This window comes from Chiloscyllium plagiosum, unplaced genomic scaffold (assembly GCF_037043375.1).
Source record: "Chiloscyllium plagiosum isolate Xiang-an unplaced genomic scaffold, Cpla_swu_hap1 HiC_scaffold_23, whole genome shotgun sequence".
Lineage (NCBI taxonomy): Eukaryota > Metazoa > Chordata > Chondrichthyes > Orectolobiformes > Hemiscylliidae > Chiloscyllium > Chiloscyllium plagiosum.
In genome coordinates, this window is record NW_028270161.1 from 41,411,107 (window position 1) to 41,427,412 (window position 16,306).

General features: G+C 40.7%; 1 protein-coding gene across 16 annotated transcripts in view; it reads left to right on the plus strand.

Annotated features, from left to right (window-relative positions):
- anks1b (ankyrin repeat and sterile alpha motif domain containing 1B) overlaps positions 1–16,306 on the plus strand; it is an 818,433-nt gene that overhangs the window by 663,708 nt on the left and 138,419 nt on the right. For all 16 annotated transcript variants that reach the window (XR_015761150.1, XR_015761151.1, XM_043713626.2 and 13 more), the window contains one exon: positions 15,927–16,095. Coding sequence is in view for 14 of the 16 variants with exons in the window: in XM_043713626.2 (XP_043569561.1) it covers positions 15,927–16,095 (169 nt within the window). In the remaining 2 variants the exon portion in view is untranslated. The remainder of the gene's footprint in view (positions 1–15,926; positions 16,096–16,306) is intronic.

Here is a 16,306-nt window from a genome sequence, read left to right on the forward strand (position 1 = left end):
CATAATCCTCTATAAGGTCACCCCTCAGCCTCTGACTCTCCAGGAAAAATACCTCCAGTCTATTCAGCGTCTCCCTATAGCTCAAACCCTCCAACCCTGGCAAAATCCTTGTCAGCTTTTTCTGAGCTCTTTCAAGTTTCACAACATCCTTCCTATAGCAGGGAGACCAGAATTGCACACAGTATTCCAATAGTGGCCTAACCTGTACAGCCACAACATGACCTCCCAACTCCTATACTCAATGCACTGACCAATAAAGGAAAGCATACCAAATGCCGCCTTCACTATCCTATCTACCTGTGACTCCACTTTCAAGGAGCACTGAACCTGCACTCCAAGGTCTCTTTGATCAGCAACACTCCCGAAGATCTTCCCATTAATTGTATAAGACTAAAAAGGAAAAGAACTTGTATTAGGAGGGCAAAATGAGGCCATGAAATGTCTTTGGCAAGTCGGATTAAAGGGAGCCCCAAGGTATTTAAGCGCATATTAGGACCAAGGGGGATAATAGGAAAAGGAGATCTGTGCAAGGACAAAGGAGGGAATTTAAGTGTAGGACCAGAGGAAGTGGTTGAGGTCCTAATGAGTACTGCATCGGTATTTACCAAGGTGAAAGATATGGCTGATAGTCAGTTTCAAGAGGGGTTTGTTGTGCTCTGGGGCATGTCAATATAATGGAAAAGGTCGTGTTGGATGTCTTGAAAAACATTAAGGTAAATAAGTCCCCAGCACCTGTCGGGATCTTTGGGTGAAAGTGGCAACACAAGTGGTAAAGAATGCATAGAGCACCCTTACTTTTATTGGTCAGGGCATTGAGTATAAAAATTGGCAAGTCATATTGCAACTCTGTAAGGCTTTAATCAGGCACATTAGGAGTACTGTGTGTGGTTCTGGCCACCACATTATAGGAAGGACAGTCAGAATCTTTTTTTCCCAGGGTGGAAATGTCAATACCAGGAGGCGTAGATTTAAGGTGGGAGAGGGAAACGTTAAAGGAGATGTGTGAGCGAGGTTTTTTTTTTACACAGAGGGTGGTAGGTGCCTGGAACATGCTGCTACAAGAGGTGGTAGAAGCAGAAATATTCACAAAGTTTAAGACGCATTTAGATAGACACATGAGAGGCAGGGAATAGAGGGATACAGACTATGTTTTTACAGATGGAATTGGTTGAGAATAGCATCTTGGTTGGCACAGACATAGTGGGCCAAAGGGCCACTTCTGTGCTATACTGTTCTATGTTCACAGACTTTGAAAGACCAATTTTACTCACATTAAAGTATAAACTGGAAGAATAACAATGAAAAACAAAATCACTATTGATCCCTGATGTTTGAGAACCTTTGATTAGGTTCATGCAAATCAACTGGGAGGGAGAACAATGATGTGTAGTGGTTTTGGTGATGGTGGTCATTGGTACTGGCTACTTTTGGGGTATGGATTTCTCTGGGAGATATATTACTCAAGCCACACCCTCCACAGTGGCAGGTCCTAACGAGCAGAATTTTCCATCCCTGTGTGGAAGCAAAGGACACCCTTAACTGTTTGGTACCTCTTTCACTCACAGCAACACAAGACCTCAAGCGATGGATGCTGCTCCACAAAAAGAAGACAGCATTGTTTGCAGAGCGAACTGTGTTGATGGAAGGATCAATGAGCAGGGAATTAGGTTTTGGAGACCATAGATGGCCCAACATATCCCACCATGGTGAGGCTCTGTCCCTGATGTGCACAGACGGGTGTTACTCTCACCCTCCCTTACCTTCCAACTGTCTCATCTCAGCTGGTAATAAAGTCCACTCTCATCTGCCTTCTAACGCCCCATGTATTATGACAGAACAAGCAGAAGGAGACCCTTAATTGCCACTTGGACAGTTAAGGCCTCAATAGGCCTAAAGGACAAGTCAACTAGTGGGCAGCTGACCCCCCACCACACTATGGAGAATGGGTTGGGAGTGCCAGGCAGGTGGTGGGCATATTTTACATGCACATCTCCACCTAAAACATGCCAGTGGGTGGGCTATAAAATTCTCACCAGGATCTTAGGATTTGCCTTGAAGGTTTGCACTTTGTTGAGAAAATGGAAATAATTTTGTGGAGCTCATTATTGCAGGATGTAAGCAGAATAACAAATACATTAGGTGCTATTTCGATTACAGGGAAGCAATTAGCCCGCTCCTGTGCTGTGTATATAATTTTGTGTATGAACTCCAAGAGTGAAAGTTGCTCTTATTATATCAAGCTTTTAGGAACAGTCCTTGCCTTCGCAGGCCCTAGATTAGCTTGTTAAACACTGTTCTGTGTCTAATTTTATGTTTCATACATAGAAGCATTTTAGAGCTGCACACTTCAACAATAACTTTGCCTCAGAAATTATCCCAATAGCAAAACTAAGTAAGTGAAATATTTCTGCTACAAATTATTCACAATTGTTCACAGTTATGTCAAGGTTTAACAGCAAAGGAAGAGATAATTTGCCGTACTTCTCTGTGCTGCTGTTTCTCTCAAGCTAATCAAAATTCATCCCACTGTCCTGCTTTCTTCGCATAACCTTGCGCCTTCTTTTGTTTCAACGATTTATCCAGTTTCGCTATAAGGGGTGTCCTCCTACTCCCACAAGGGAAGTGAAATGCATATAACTGTTGGAGATCTGGCTCCTCCTCTTGCTGCCTTCAGGTTGGTGGGAAAGCCAAAGTGACCTTCACCACTTACTACCAGTTACAATTACAGTCTGTCCTTATGTGTAAGTGGGAAGAGAAATCACCTTGGTTTTTGTGTGTGTGTGCGCATTTAAAATGGATAAAAGAACAGTGATCAGAGTCTCTTGAAGATGTTGGTGCAACAGATTAGGCAAGTTTTATAATGGGTGGGCAATCCCTTTCACAAGTTGGTGGGTGCAAGCTACCATCATTGTAACTGGTGCACCAGCATAAAGTACAACTCCTGCCATCCTCCTTTACTGTACATCATAAAACCCTGGTTAAGGAACCAGCCCTGAGCATCTCAACAACCATGTATTTGTAACAGGTACTGCCACATAGCATCCTAGTTGAGTTTTTGCCCATTCATCATTCAGTGATTTCTTATACTAAATGACTTTAGATGAAGAAAGCTTATTTGGGGTGATTACCTGATCTGTCCTTCCATTTTAAACCTTTTATTTAAGCAATATTCATTTCTCTTTGTGTTTTTTTTATTTTAGTCATCTCTGTACCTGCAATGCCTAAAACACAATTTCTGGCTAACATGCTACTCTTCTCTTTTATTTGTTTTCAAATAAATATTCATATCATCTTTATTATTTATATAGCTTTCTACCCCTTAGTTCTGCCCCATACATCAATCAGTTCCAGCAACCATTTATCTGATCTATATCACCTAAGTGACCGTGGTGGGGTTAGCCAGGACAGTAAATTCAGAGCCACCAGAACTGTCCAGGTTTGAACTTGACACAAATTGAATGTGGGTTGGTTAAATTAGTGATGAAGTATTCTAGTGCAGTCCTTTCTATCTATCTTTCAGTGGCAGCCAGGGAACTGAGGGGAAAAGGTGTGATCTGTCCTAATCTAACTTCTGGATATTCACACCTTCCACTAAGAATACTAAATAATCATTGGAATTGGACTTCTTGCATGGAGATTGCTTTTCCATGTGATTGCCTGTCTTCCTGCCCTGATCAGAGCCAATAGAAACTTAGGAACAGGAGTAGGCCATTCAGCCCATCACACTTGCTTAACTGATTGAATACATGCCGTCTGCCCATACTATTCCCATAACACTTTAAGCCAATCCCCTTTACTTCATTGGTCAATCAGTAGCCAAAGAATGATTGACTTGCAATTCTTCAACTTTTTCGCTTGTGCAGAAGAGTTTTCCTCCTCTGAAGTGTCAAGACAGATGACACTGTCGAATGGCAGATTGAATCTTTGGCTTCTGACTATATAGCATTGTAATTAGTGCATCAGCATGTGACAGAATCATACTGCAGATTAGATGCATCTTATAACCCAACTTGGGCATCTCCCAGGTCAAAAATAATCTGTGTTTTACTGAATGAACTTTAATTCGTTCACAGACAAGTTAGTTATTTCCTTGGTGATTCTATATTTGCCCTGTTATCTCAGCAACAATAAATTGACAAATGTGTTTGCATAGGAAATAATTTTTTACTGATTTGCATAACAGGATAGATTTGTAGTCGGCTGGGTATTAGGAAAAGGGTGGATGGCTATAGGTTAGTGATTGCTCAGGTGATTAACTGTAGGCGTATGCGTGGGATGAATGAGAGACTGTGGGTTACTGAATTATCAAATGACTGTGTGCATAAGGCATTGCCAGCCTGCCTGCTTGATGATTACATATGTGGGAGGGTTGTATTCAGCCAAATCCTCTCCTGGATTAACTGTTACTGAAATCTCTCATTTCTGAAATGGCCTGAGCTTTTTATTTGTAGATAGAGCTTTATGGGCGCTACTCACCTTCAATGCAGTCACATACAGGTGGGTGATGTATATTGACAGACAGACAGACCACTATTTGATGCCTTTGCCTCATGCGGATGTGGTCTCTGCAATTGGCATTCCATCTGCTACACCAGCTTACTCTCAGGCAATGAAAATGCAAGTTATCTTTCATATGTTTTGCTAGTAAGATAACATACTCTCACATCTGCAGCATCACCGACCTCTTCCCTTTCTCTTCATTCTTCCTGTGAAATTTTCATACGTCACATAGATAGGGTTAAGAAGGCATTTAGCATGCTTGGCTTTATTGCTCAGACCATTGACTATAGGAGTTGGGACATCATGTTGAGGTTGTACAGGAGATTGGTGAGACTACTTTTGAAGTACTCTGTACAGTTCTGGTTGCTTTGTTGTAGGAAGCATATTGTTAAATGGGAGAGGTTTCAGAAGAGATTTACCAGTATATTGCTGGAACTGGAGAGTTTGAGTTATAACGAAAGGCTGGATCGGCTGGGACTTTTCTTCGGGGTTGAGGGGTGACTGTACAGAGGTTCAGTAAATCATGAGGTCCATAGATAAGGTGAATGGCAAAGGTCTTTTCCGTAGGGTAGGGGAGTACAAAACTAGAGAGTTTTTTTATGGTGAGAGAAATATATGAAAGGGACCTGAGGGGCAACCTTTTCACACACAAGGTGGTTTGTATGTAGAATCAACAGCCAGAGGAAGTGGTACATGCGGTACAGTTACAAAATTTAAAAGACGTTTTGACAGTACATGAATAGGAAAGATTTAGAGGGATATGGGCCAAACATAAATAATAGGACTAGTTTAATTTGGGAAAGTTAGTTGGCTGGGATGAGTTGGACTGAAGTGTCTCTTTCTGTGCTGTATGACACAATCATTCTATCTACAGACACAGCCAGTAATGGTCTGAAGCTTGGCTGATCCCACCATATTGGTACATGAGCTGGTTCCCGAGGATGCCAGGCTTTAAGCAAAGCCAAATTAGACCCTTATTTTGCCAGTTGAACAAAGATAATGTTTCATGAGAGATTCTCACTTTTCTCCCTGTATTGAATTTTACATCGAAAAGCCTTGAACCAATATGGTGAGATTTGAATGGAATTAAAATCTGGAATGAACTAGTCTAAAGGTAATGTGGTAACCAATTATCGATTGTTATAAAACCTATCTGGTTCATGGATATCCTTTAGGGAAGGAAAGCTGCCATCCTTACCCGGTCTGGCTTGCAGGTGACTCCAGCCTCACAGCAACGTGGTTGACTCTTAACTGCTCTCTAAAATGAGCCAGAAAACCCTTCAGTTGTATTACAACCATTACAAGCCTAAAGCAGGGAATGAAACTGAATTAACCATCTGGTATTAATCTTGGCACTGTAAAAAATAATGGTAAAACAAACCCTGTTGACCCTTCAAAGCCCTTGCTGGGGGCTAGGGCCAAAACAGAAAGAACTGTCCCATAGACTAGTCAAGGAACAGCTTGACATTGTCTGTAAGGTATGAGCGTATGAGTATGACGATGTTCCAGACCCACCATCAACATCCCTGGGTATGTCCCATCCCATCATCTGGAGGTGGCAGAGCAGGGATGGGGAGTGAGGGTGGGGAGATGGGGGGAGCAGTTGAATGGGAGAGGTTGGGGGTGGTATTATGATAATCCTCAGCTTTCGCTCTGGATGTCATGAAGTCTCATGGCATCAGGCTAAATGCACAATAAAATCTCCTGTTGATTACCACCTACTACCCATCCCTTAGATGATGAACCAACATTCCTCCAAGTTAACTTGCAAATGCACAGAATGTACTCTGGGTAGCTGACTCCAACGTCCTTCACCAAAAGTGGCTTGGTAGCATGAGTACTTACCAAGCCGTAAAGGACCTTGCAGCCAGACCTGTCATTGGGCTGGTGGTGAGGGAATCAAAATGGGGAAAAGACTTTACCTCATTCTCATCAATCTGTCTGTCACAGATGCAGTCATTATGGAGCCAAAGTCCTGGCTTCACATTGAAGATACCTTCCATCATGTTGTGTGCGACTCACCATGTTAAATGGGACAGATTCTGAATAGATTGAGCAATTTGAATTCAGGCTGCACAAGCTACCGTGCACCATCAGCAGCAGCTGGACTTATTCAACCGCAATCTTTCACCTTATGGTCCAGCATAATCCCTGCTCTAGCATTGACATAAAGCCAGGATATCAACCCTGGTCCAAGGAAGAGTACAGTAAGGCATGTCAGGCAATAACCTGGCGAAGCTACAGCGCAGGACTATTTGTGTGCCAAATAGCATAAGCAGTATGCAATTAGGACTCTGATCTGGACCAAACGACTGCCTGTCATCTTCTAACTAGTGCATTCCCCATGGCAACACCTTGATCAATCAGAGACCACTTACCAACTAATCTGTCTTCCCACAGTCAATGTTGTTTTCCCTTTGTACTATGGTTTCTTGTGAATTGCCCTGATGAGTGCAAGATGAAAAGCTTCAATACAATTTGTCTTCCCAGCAATACTCACGTTCTTCCAGTCTCTTGCTGAGGTATGTTCGAGTGCTTGCCTTGTAGTACTTTGGTGCCCTTTCTTATGTTGAGCAATTTGAAAATGTTATTCCACACAACCTTAAAAAAAAGCAACGCCATCCCCTACCGCCCACATAACCTTGATTCTGTGGTATACCCTGATATTTGGCAGATAGAGTAATTTTTGTTCAGAGAATTTCTCTTACCGTATTTATTTGTAACATTTTGCTGCATTGATTAATGCAATTAAATCCTCTATTACATTGTGCTTTCAGGTCACTGTGCCATAGAGCCCTCAAACAGTTAGATGAATCCCTCACCTCAAATAGTTCTTGATCTCAGTGGTGCTATCCTGCGAACTAAACTTCATTTGGCCTACATGGCAGTAGGAGGAATAAACAGAGAGTAATCAATAAAACTGTTTGCTGCCTTGTAGATAATACAGAATAGTGCTACAACCACAACTCTGGTATGAAGCAGTTCATAGAGTCAAAGTCATACAGCACAGAAACAGATTCTTCATTCTCACCAGCCCATGCCGACCATTATCCCAAAATAAACTAGTCCCACCTACCTGCGCTTAGCCCATATCCCTCCAAACATTGCTAATCCATGTACTTCTCTAAATGTTGTAACTGTACCTGCATTGACCATTTCGTCTGGACGTTCATTTCACACACAAACCATTCTCTGTGTAAAATAAAAATTGCATCTCACGTCTTTTTAAAATATTCCTCCTCTTACCTTAAAAATATTCCTGTTAGCCTTCTCAGATGCAGCAGCTTAGTGAAACTAGAGACCAGAAATGGAGGCTAAAACTATGATATAAATGTCTATCACCTTTCCATTCTTCAGAAATTAAAATCCTTTCAATTTATAAACAAAACAATGTGTTCAGTGGCAACCTGCTCTGTTACAGTGTGCTCACATTTTGGGTTTGAATCTTATCTGACCAACTGTCTTTCCAAAAGGTTTTAAATACAGATTAGTCTAAATTCTCAGAATAAAACTATTCTCAGGTTTAGCAATAATTAGGATTAATATGGTACTGTAGAGACTGCCAGTATGAAGTGATAAACAGAACTTTGCTATCAGTAAGTCACATGTTATTGACATCAATGTTAAACTGGGATTATGCAGCTGAAGTTCTCCACTGTATTTAAGTATTCTTGAGTCAAGACTTTGTTAGTAGGATAATGGTTAGGCATAATGTGGTAACATATTTCATTTCCCAGAACTGTCAGCCTTTTTGACAAGCTTTTATTGCGAAAGTAGAACAGCACTTTGTATTCAAACAGATGAGTATAGACTGTCACCTAAGAGCTGCATTAAATTCAACCACTGAAATTTTTAGAAGGAAGAAACTTTGTGGAAAGTTTGATTTTCGTGAATAGCCATATCCGGTTGATTATATTATTAGTTTAACTCAACTTTGGATCATTTGACTCCTATTATTTCACAGAAGTTTATGATTTAGGAGGTAGTATACTGTAATATGTGATATGTTGTCATTATGTCTATGTCTATGCACACATGCGGGTGTCACTTGGGGCTGCTGTTCTAATCTTTCCATTACTTAAAATTCTAGAAATGGGAGCTCACAGAGCTGGTAATTTTACGGATGTTATTGATTTTATTGGTTTGATTAGTTCACATTTAGTGTGGGAATATTGAGAGTCACCCACTTCCATTCGCAAGTGTTCAATAACCATTGAAACATTTCTTGTATGGAAGAAAAGGAAGTATGAGAAGAATATAATGAATACTGAAAGTGGAGAACAGGAAGGCAATAGGAAATCTGGGATTGTCAAGCAAAGGCATACTTAAGGAGCAGATGTCTTAAACCAAAGCAGGAGGAAGAAAGACCAAGGGTACGGGTAAAAACAACAACTTAGCAGTGAATGAATTGCCAATGATGAACTGAGAATTGTGTAGGAATCCAATGCCAAAGGAATGGAGGGACGCCATGCTTGTTCATGAGGGAAGAATTGGTCTCAAATAGATTGGGACAAAGATCTGCAAACATGGAAGAAAATTTCTGAGCCCAACAAATTGGGACATGGGGAGTGAATGGATCTTGAAGGAATGTGGATTTTGTAACATAAAGTCAATGGGGGTTGGGCAGTAGGTGTGAGGTGATGTAAATTAACTGGGCTTCAAGATCAGCTGAGATGGTTTTTGCACTGATCAGAATGCTGCTTCTCAGTCTTCCTTCAGATGCTTCCACTGGTTTGCAGGAGGCACAGGGTGACTTTATCACACTTATAAAAGATCTCTGACTCATTAATTAAAAGCCACAGTTTATTGCAACTGCTGAAAAAATAAAATTGATTTCTTCAAGCTTAAAGTAGCTTTTACTGTAGAGAACAGAGAAAAGTCCTGAGCTGGTGGAGGACCTAATGAGTTTCTAAAATCCTGTTCATAGTCCTAAGCTGATAAGCTACCTGAGAACCAATCATATAGTTTTTGGCAGGCCGAAGACCTATGTCATCAGTAACTGGTCACCAGTCCACCTCTTGTCAGCTACCTCTTGTCAGCTGAATCACCACTTGCACAGACTATTGGCTCCAGCAGCTGTGGAAACAGTGCTTACAAGGAGTGGCAGGCTCTTTGCTTTCAGAAATGTGCAATAATCCTTCAGCAATCTTTGGTTTTTTAAAAAAATAGTTCTGTCGGCATTTCAGTCCACAATTTAAAAATACAGAAAAATAAAGACAGGTTTTTTTTCAAATATGAAAGCTCATTTTTAGTCAGGAAAGGAGGCAACTCAATGGTTGTCATGGAAGTAAGCCGATGGGATCCAAGGAAATTTGATAAATTACATCTAAATTGGCTAAGTGGCAGGAAGCAGAGGGCGATGAGGGGTATTTTTCTGACTGGAAATATGTGTGTAGTCATGTCCCACAAGGGTCAGTGTTGGGGCCCTTGCTGTTTATGGTTTAGATAAATGATTTAGATTTGAATGTAGGAGGGTTGATCAGTAAGTTAGCGGGCAATAAAAGTTGCTAGGAGTGGTAAATAGTGAGAAGGATAGCCGTAGACTACGAGAGGATTTTGAATGGCTGTTCAGATGTGCTGATCAGTGGCAAATGGAATTCAATCCAGATAAATGTGAGGAGATGTACTGGGGCAGGACAAACAAGGCTAGGAAATTTCTAATGAACCTTAGGATCGGGGGACCTTAGTGCGCATGTTCACCAGTCCCTTAAGGTATCAAGACAATGGTTAAGAAGGCTATGGGATACTTGCTTTTATTAGTCGAGGCAGAAGTTTTAGAGCAGGGAGCTTATGCTGGAACTGTATAAAACATTGGTGAAGCCACAACTAGACTATTGTGTGCACATTTTGGAGGGATATCATTGCACTGAAGAGGGTGCGGAGGAGATGTTGCCAGGATGTTGCCTAGGCTGGAGAGTTTCAGTTATGAAGAGTGATTGGACAGACTGGGGTTGTTTTCTTTAGAGCAGAAGAGATTGAGGGGGGACATGAGATGTGTAAAATTATGAGGGGCGCAAACAGGAAGAAACTGTTCCCCTTGATGGAAGGATCAATGACTAGGGGCATAGATTTAAGGTAAGGAGCAGAAGGTTTAGGCAAGAGGGTTTTGGAACTTTGGAAATCACTGCCTTTAAGGGTGGGAGAGGCAGAAGCCCTCATAACATTTAAGTGTTTAGATGTATAATATGATAACATTTTGGCATCGTTATTGGATTAGTATTCCAGATACCCAGGCTAATGCTGTCAGGACATGGGTTTGATTCTTTGTCAGGTGCTAAAATTTGAATTTAACAATAAACTTGGTTTTAATGGATAGTTTAATGGCGACCATGTAACAATTGTTGAGTGTTATAAAGACCAGGGAAGGAAATCCACCTTCTTTACCCAGTCCAAATAAGTGACTCCAGACCCACAACAACTCTGAACTGTCCTTTGAAATGGTCCAAGCAGGCCAGTCAGCCCAAGGAACAACTGTAGTTGGGCAATAAATGCTGGTCCAGCCAGTAACACCAATAACCCATGAACAAATTTGTAAGCACTCTTTGTGATATGTAGAGTGAAATGAAGGTTCACTAGATTAGTGCCTGAAGTGAAAGATTGTCTTCTGACAAGAGGTTGAGTATACTAGGTCAATATTCCATGCAATTTAGAAGAATGAGACGTGATATAATTGAAGTATATAAAATTGTTTCGCCTGGGACCAGAATCCAGAAATAGTGTCATAGTCTCAGAATAAGGTTCAGCCATTTCGGACTAAGGTGATATGACATTTCCTAACCCAGAGGATTGTGAATCATTGAGCATTCACTGCTGAAAATCTCAATCAAAGGTTCTTGGATATTAAAGGAATTGGGAAGAAGGACAAGTTAGAGTAGAAGATTAACCATAAACTTGTTGGTTGGCAGCGCAGGATTGAACGATTGGCAGACCTATTGGCATTCCCATTTCTTATGCAGTTTGTGTAATTAGGACGTGAGTAGCTGATTGGGCAGAGAGATCCTTTTCATTCACATTCTTGATCAGTTAATGAGATTTTTGTTTTCTTAATACGGGCTGGATTTTACAGGGTGGTTCAAACCTCTGCTCCTACCCCCTTAATAAAAAGTTGAAATGCTGCACATCAATGATTCTGACAGCTGCTCCATGACAATTTAATCCTGGAAGTTAATTGATTAGAGGTAGAATTCCTACCCCCCATTCACAAGAAGATATCCTGCTTTAGAGAGGTGCCAGCCAATCTAAGGAGCCTAGGTATGTCCAGGGTCTGGGATCTCAGTGAGGGGTGTATGATCTCAGGTGGAAGAGGATAAGGGAGTCAGATCACCATGGGAGGGGGAGTGTCACCAGTGGGCTCAGGGAGCCTGCAGAGAAGGGTCCTTTCATTCTTTTGTCTGGGCTGGTGTCAAGTAAAGGTGCTGGGCATCCATCCAACTGTGGACCTCCACAGGCAGTAGAATGAGACCCTTCACTGGCCTATTCCTGCCCATTAATCATCCACATAATTGCCTCAATAAGCCGAAGGATGGGTTAGTGAACTACCTGACACCCTTGATGCCTTCCATAACATTTCAGACTGGTCTGGCAGGCAGGTAGGTGGCAAGAAAGCCACTGACTGGATCTTGCATCCCATGCTCAAACGCATGCATGAGGAAGCATAAAGTCAAAGTCCCTAATTATTTTCTGAGGTCTTTAAGAGTATATCTGTTGTAATATAAAACAGTAAAGTCCAGACACAGTGGTCCAATCAGGATCACTTCGCAGTATTGCCTCTTTTCTCTTTCCATTTGCTGGTTTTGCTGCTACTTTCCTTTTGTATATAAATATTACTGAAAATTAAAGCACATGCACATAAAAATATGTAGCTAGAATGTTATAATATCCTTGCCTTGTTTCTACCTGCCACTCTTCTCCCGTTCCATTTTACCATTTGCCCCTACTTTCATTGTATTACCATCCCTTTCACTCTCTGCAAATATTATCCAAAGAATGTTCTCAGTTGTTAAAGTTCTGCCATTTTGAGGTCAGTTTGGAAGAACACTATTACAAAATCCCCCGAATTATTAGGGTATGGCATTCCACAATTCAGCATTTGGATTGGAGTTTTGTCAGTCTTGAATGGATAGATGAACTGTCCATTTAAAACTCAAACTTAAACTTCCCCAACTTTGGGGAGAGTCACATATTTGTCCATTAAAAACTCTGTCCTTTGTACTTTGACCTACTTGTGTACACAAGTATCTATTGCATCACACATAGCTTGCGGTCACAATCAATTGTTAAATCTTAGAAAATATGTTACCTTTTCATTTGCTTGGTTCATTCATGTTATCTTTAAAATGTAACTTCCCTTTTTTAAAATAAAGTCACTTCTGTCAATTTTTTTTCTAAGTTGTCCAACGTTGGATTCCACCCTTAATCTGATGTCAGCACTATACCAAATGATAGCGAACTGTGGCCGCAAATGTTTTCAGGATATGTAAATCCTAGTAACCCCCTTTGAAAAAGCCTGAAAACTAAATTGAAAATGTTTCACTGAAATAAATGACCCTCATGTATATTACATAAAAAAGATGAATGGTAACCACAGAATAAAACTGTTCCGTTGCTATAACAGTCCTTTGTATAGCACAAACACGGCTGAGTGGATCATTTTGCACAGCATCTAAATTGATTATCATTTATTTCCCTTGCTCCATCACATGTACAATAACAATGTCAAACTTAAAGAGTCATCCTTTAAAGGCATTATTTTCTTAGTCTTCCAGACACCATCACCTGTCACTGTCAGCTCGCGATGCTTCTCACTTGTTATGGTCTGGCGGTAGTCCAGCTGGTTAAAATTAATGGCCAAATGTTCACAATATAACAGTTCGTCATTGTTTCGTAATCCCTATTGGAAATTACACGTGGATTGCAGCAGGAGCCGTAGTTACAGTGTGCATTTCTGATAATGTTCTTGCCAGCCATAATGAAAACTGAAAGAAAACGTATAATGTTAATTTTTTTTTCACTGCTTTCTTTAAATGAACCAATTTTGCAAACACATCTCTGAGCTTTTAAGTCTTTTGTGAATTGTTAAATGTTGTATAATAGTCCAGCCAAAAGGAATTGTGCTTCAGTTGTGCTTGAACTAAGTTCAAGGATTTTTGCCTCCCCCTCTGATTTGTTCTGCTCTTTGCTTTGACAGTTAATTGCACGTAGTTCAATTCAGACATTTTCAATGAGCCTATCAGTTGGCACTGTTGTTACCACAATATTTATTATTGCTGTAACATTTGAGGTATTAGTGAGGATTAAGATTTTTCAAATTGACAAATTGATGGAGAATAATTTGCTTTGAGTCCAGAGTGAACAAATTGTTTTAATTATTATATGTTCATGCAGCTCTGCAACAAAACAGCTCATTTCCAAACCAGCTGAACAATAAAACAAAAATCATGGTTGAGGTAATTGTGGTGATAGGCTTCTTGTTAGTCAAGAAAGTCCACCATAAGTAAACTTACTGCCTCTCATGACTGAATAATCTGGGTTTGATTTGATTTATTATTGTCTTGTGTATCAGTGAAAAGGTTTGTTTTGCGTGCAGTACAGGCAAATCATACCATACAAAGTTCATAGAGTGATAGAAATTGGAGGTGTAGTTGACAGCAAAAAAAGATTACCTCAGAATACAATGGGATTTTGATCAGATGAGCCAATGGGCTGAGGAGTGGCAGATGGAGTTTAATTTAGATAAATGTGAGGTGTTCCATTTTGGAAAAGCAGATCAGAGCAGGACTTATACAATTAATGGTAAGGTCCTGGGGAGTGTTACTGAACAGAGACCTTGGAGTGCAGGTTCATAGTTCCTTGAAAGTAGAGTCAGAGGTAGGTAGAATAATAAAGAAGGCATTTGATATGCTTTCCTTTATTGGTCAGAGCATTGAGTTGGAGGTCATGTTGCGGCTGTACAGGACGTTGGTTAGTCTACTTATGGAATATTGTGTGCAATTCTGGTCTCCTTCCTATCGGAAAGATGTTGCGAAACTTGAAAGGGTTCAGAAAAGATTTACAAGGATGTTGCCAGGGTTGGAGGATTTGAGCTATAGGGAGAGGCTGAATAGGCTGAGACTGTTTTCACTGGAGCATCAGAGGCTGAAGGGTGACCTTATAGAGTTTTATAAAATCATGAGGGGCACGGATAGGATAAATAGACAAAGTCTTTTCCCTGTGGTACGGGAGTCCAGAATTAGAGGCCATAGGTTTAAGGTGGGAGGGGAAAGGTATAAAAGGGGCTTAAGGGGCAACTTTTTCACACAGAGGGTGGTGTGCATATGGAATGAGCTGCCAGAGGAAGTGGTGGAGGTGGGTACAATTACAGCATTTAAAAGGCATTTCGATGGGTATATGAATAGGAAGGGTTTGGAGGGATATGGGCTGGGTGCTGGCAGGTGGGACTCGATTAAATTAGGATATCTGGTTGGCATGGATGTGTTGGACCGAAGGGTCTGTGCTGTACGTCTTTAAGACTCTATAACTGGGTGAGGAATACAATGTTAAAGCTGCAGAGAAGGTAGATGCAAGATTATCCATGCGTGTCCATAGAGTATACAGTTTCTGTAGTCATTGTTGGTGTTTGGGGAAGCTTCTGTAGTTTTGCCCCCCCTAGCCTTCCACTGGACACATTGATGTTGCAAATTTGATCGAGATGATCCTTAAACCATTGCTGAACCAATTGAATTGCTTGCCACCACATAGGATAGTCAGCTGCAGGGTTTTCCCAAGACAGATCATCTAAAGTACAGAAGTTTGTAAGGTTTTTTTTAAAGGGTTTCTTTCTCTCATTTATGCTGATCACCTTGACGTTGTGTGTGCTGAGCCAGTTCCCCCATAGCAGATCTCCTTGGGGCTTAATAGTCATTGACCTTTCTGGACGGTCATCTCCCTGGTGTTGAGACCAATTTATAATAGACGTTTAATAACATTTTACATTATTTTGAACTAGCTGAGCCCAAAAATGCAACATTCAATGATGGTTCAGTATGTTGAGGGAATTGCCACATGGATCTACAGATAGACATGGTTGCTGATCTCAACAACATTAGTGTAGCCAGTCACTGAATCAATGTCAGATGTTGCTTTATGGACCAGAGGAAAAGCTGAGTAGGAATGCTACAGCAGTCTATTGTCAGGTTTCTGGGAAACAGCTAAGGATAAAATTCAGATGGTATCTCACCTCACCTCCTGACTATTAGGTATCTGTGGTAAATAATAAAACGGAGAGTTCTCATTGGATGGTAAATTCCTTCCAAGTATAATAGTCCTGCACTGTATTGTTCAGGATTCCTCACATATAAATCAGTTTTATCTGCAGGTTAATGAAAAAGAAAATAATGCAATAAAAATGTTTGACGACCTTGTGACACTGTTTTTACTTTTGTTTACAGCCAAAACAACGGACTTCACTGATTTCCTCACAGGAGGTATATAGACCGAGTCATGTGTATGATCAGTCAGAGGTCAGTTCATCTGCAGGCTATGCCAGTGTTAATACTACACCTCCTATTAGCCCTGCCAACTACTCCATTGGATCAATAGAAGGCAGCGATCTCATAGGTAAGATAATGGTTTGGAAAGTATAAAATATTACAGATGTTTTGTTTTTATGCTTTAAAGCCTGTAATCGACAATAACACATTTATATAATGTATTTTCTTCTACACATGTATAGTTATTTACTGTTTCACCATTTTTGGCAAATTAAAATATACAGTACAATTTCTTAAAATAAAGCATTGATAAATCACACGGCACAACAGGGGCCTGT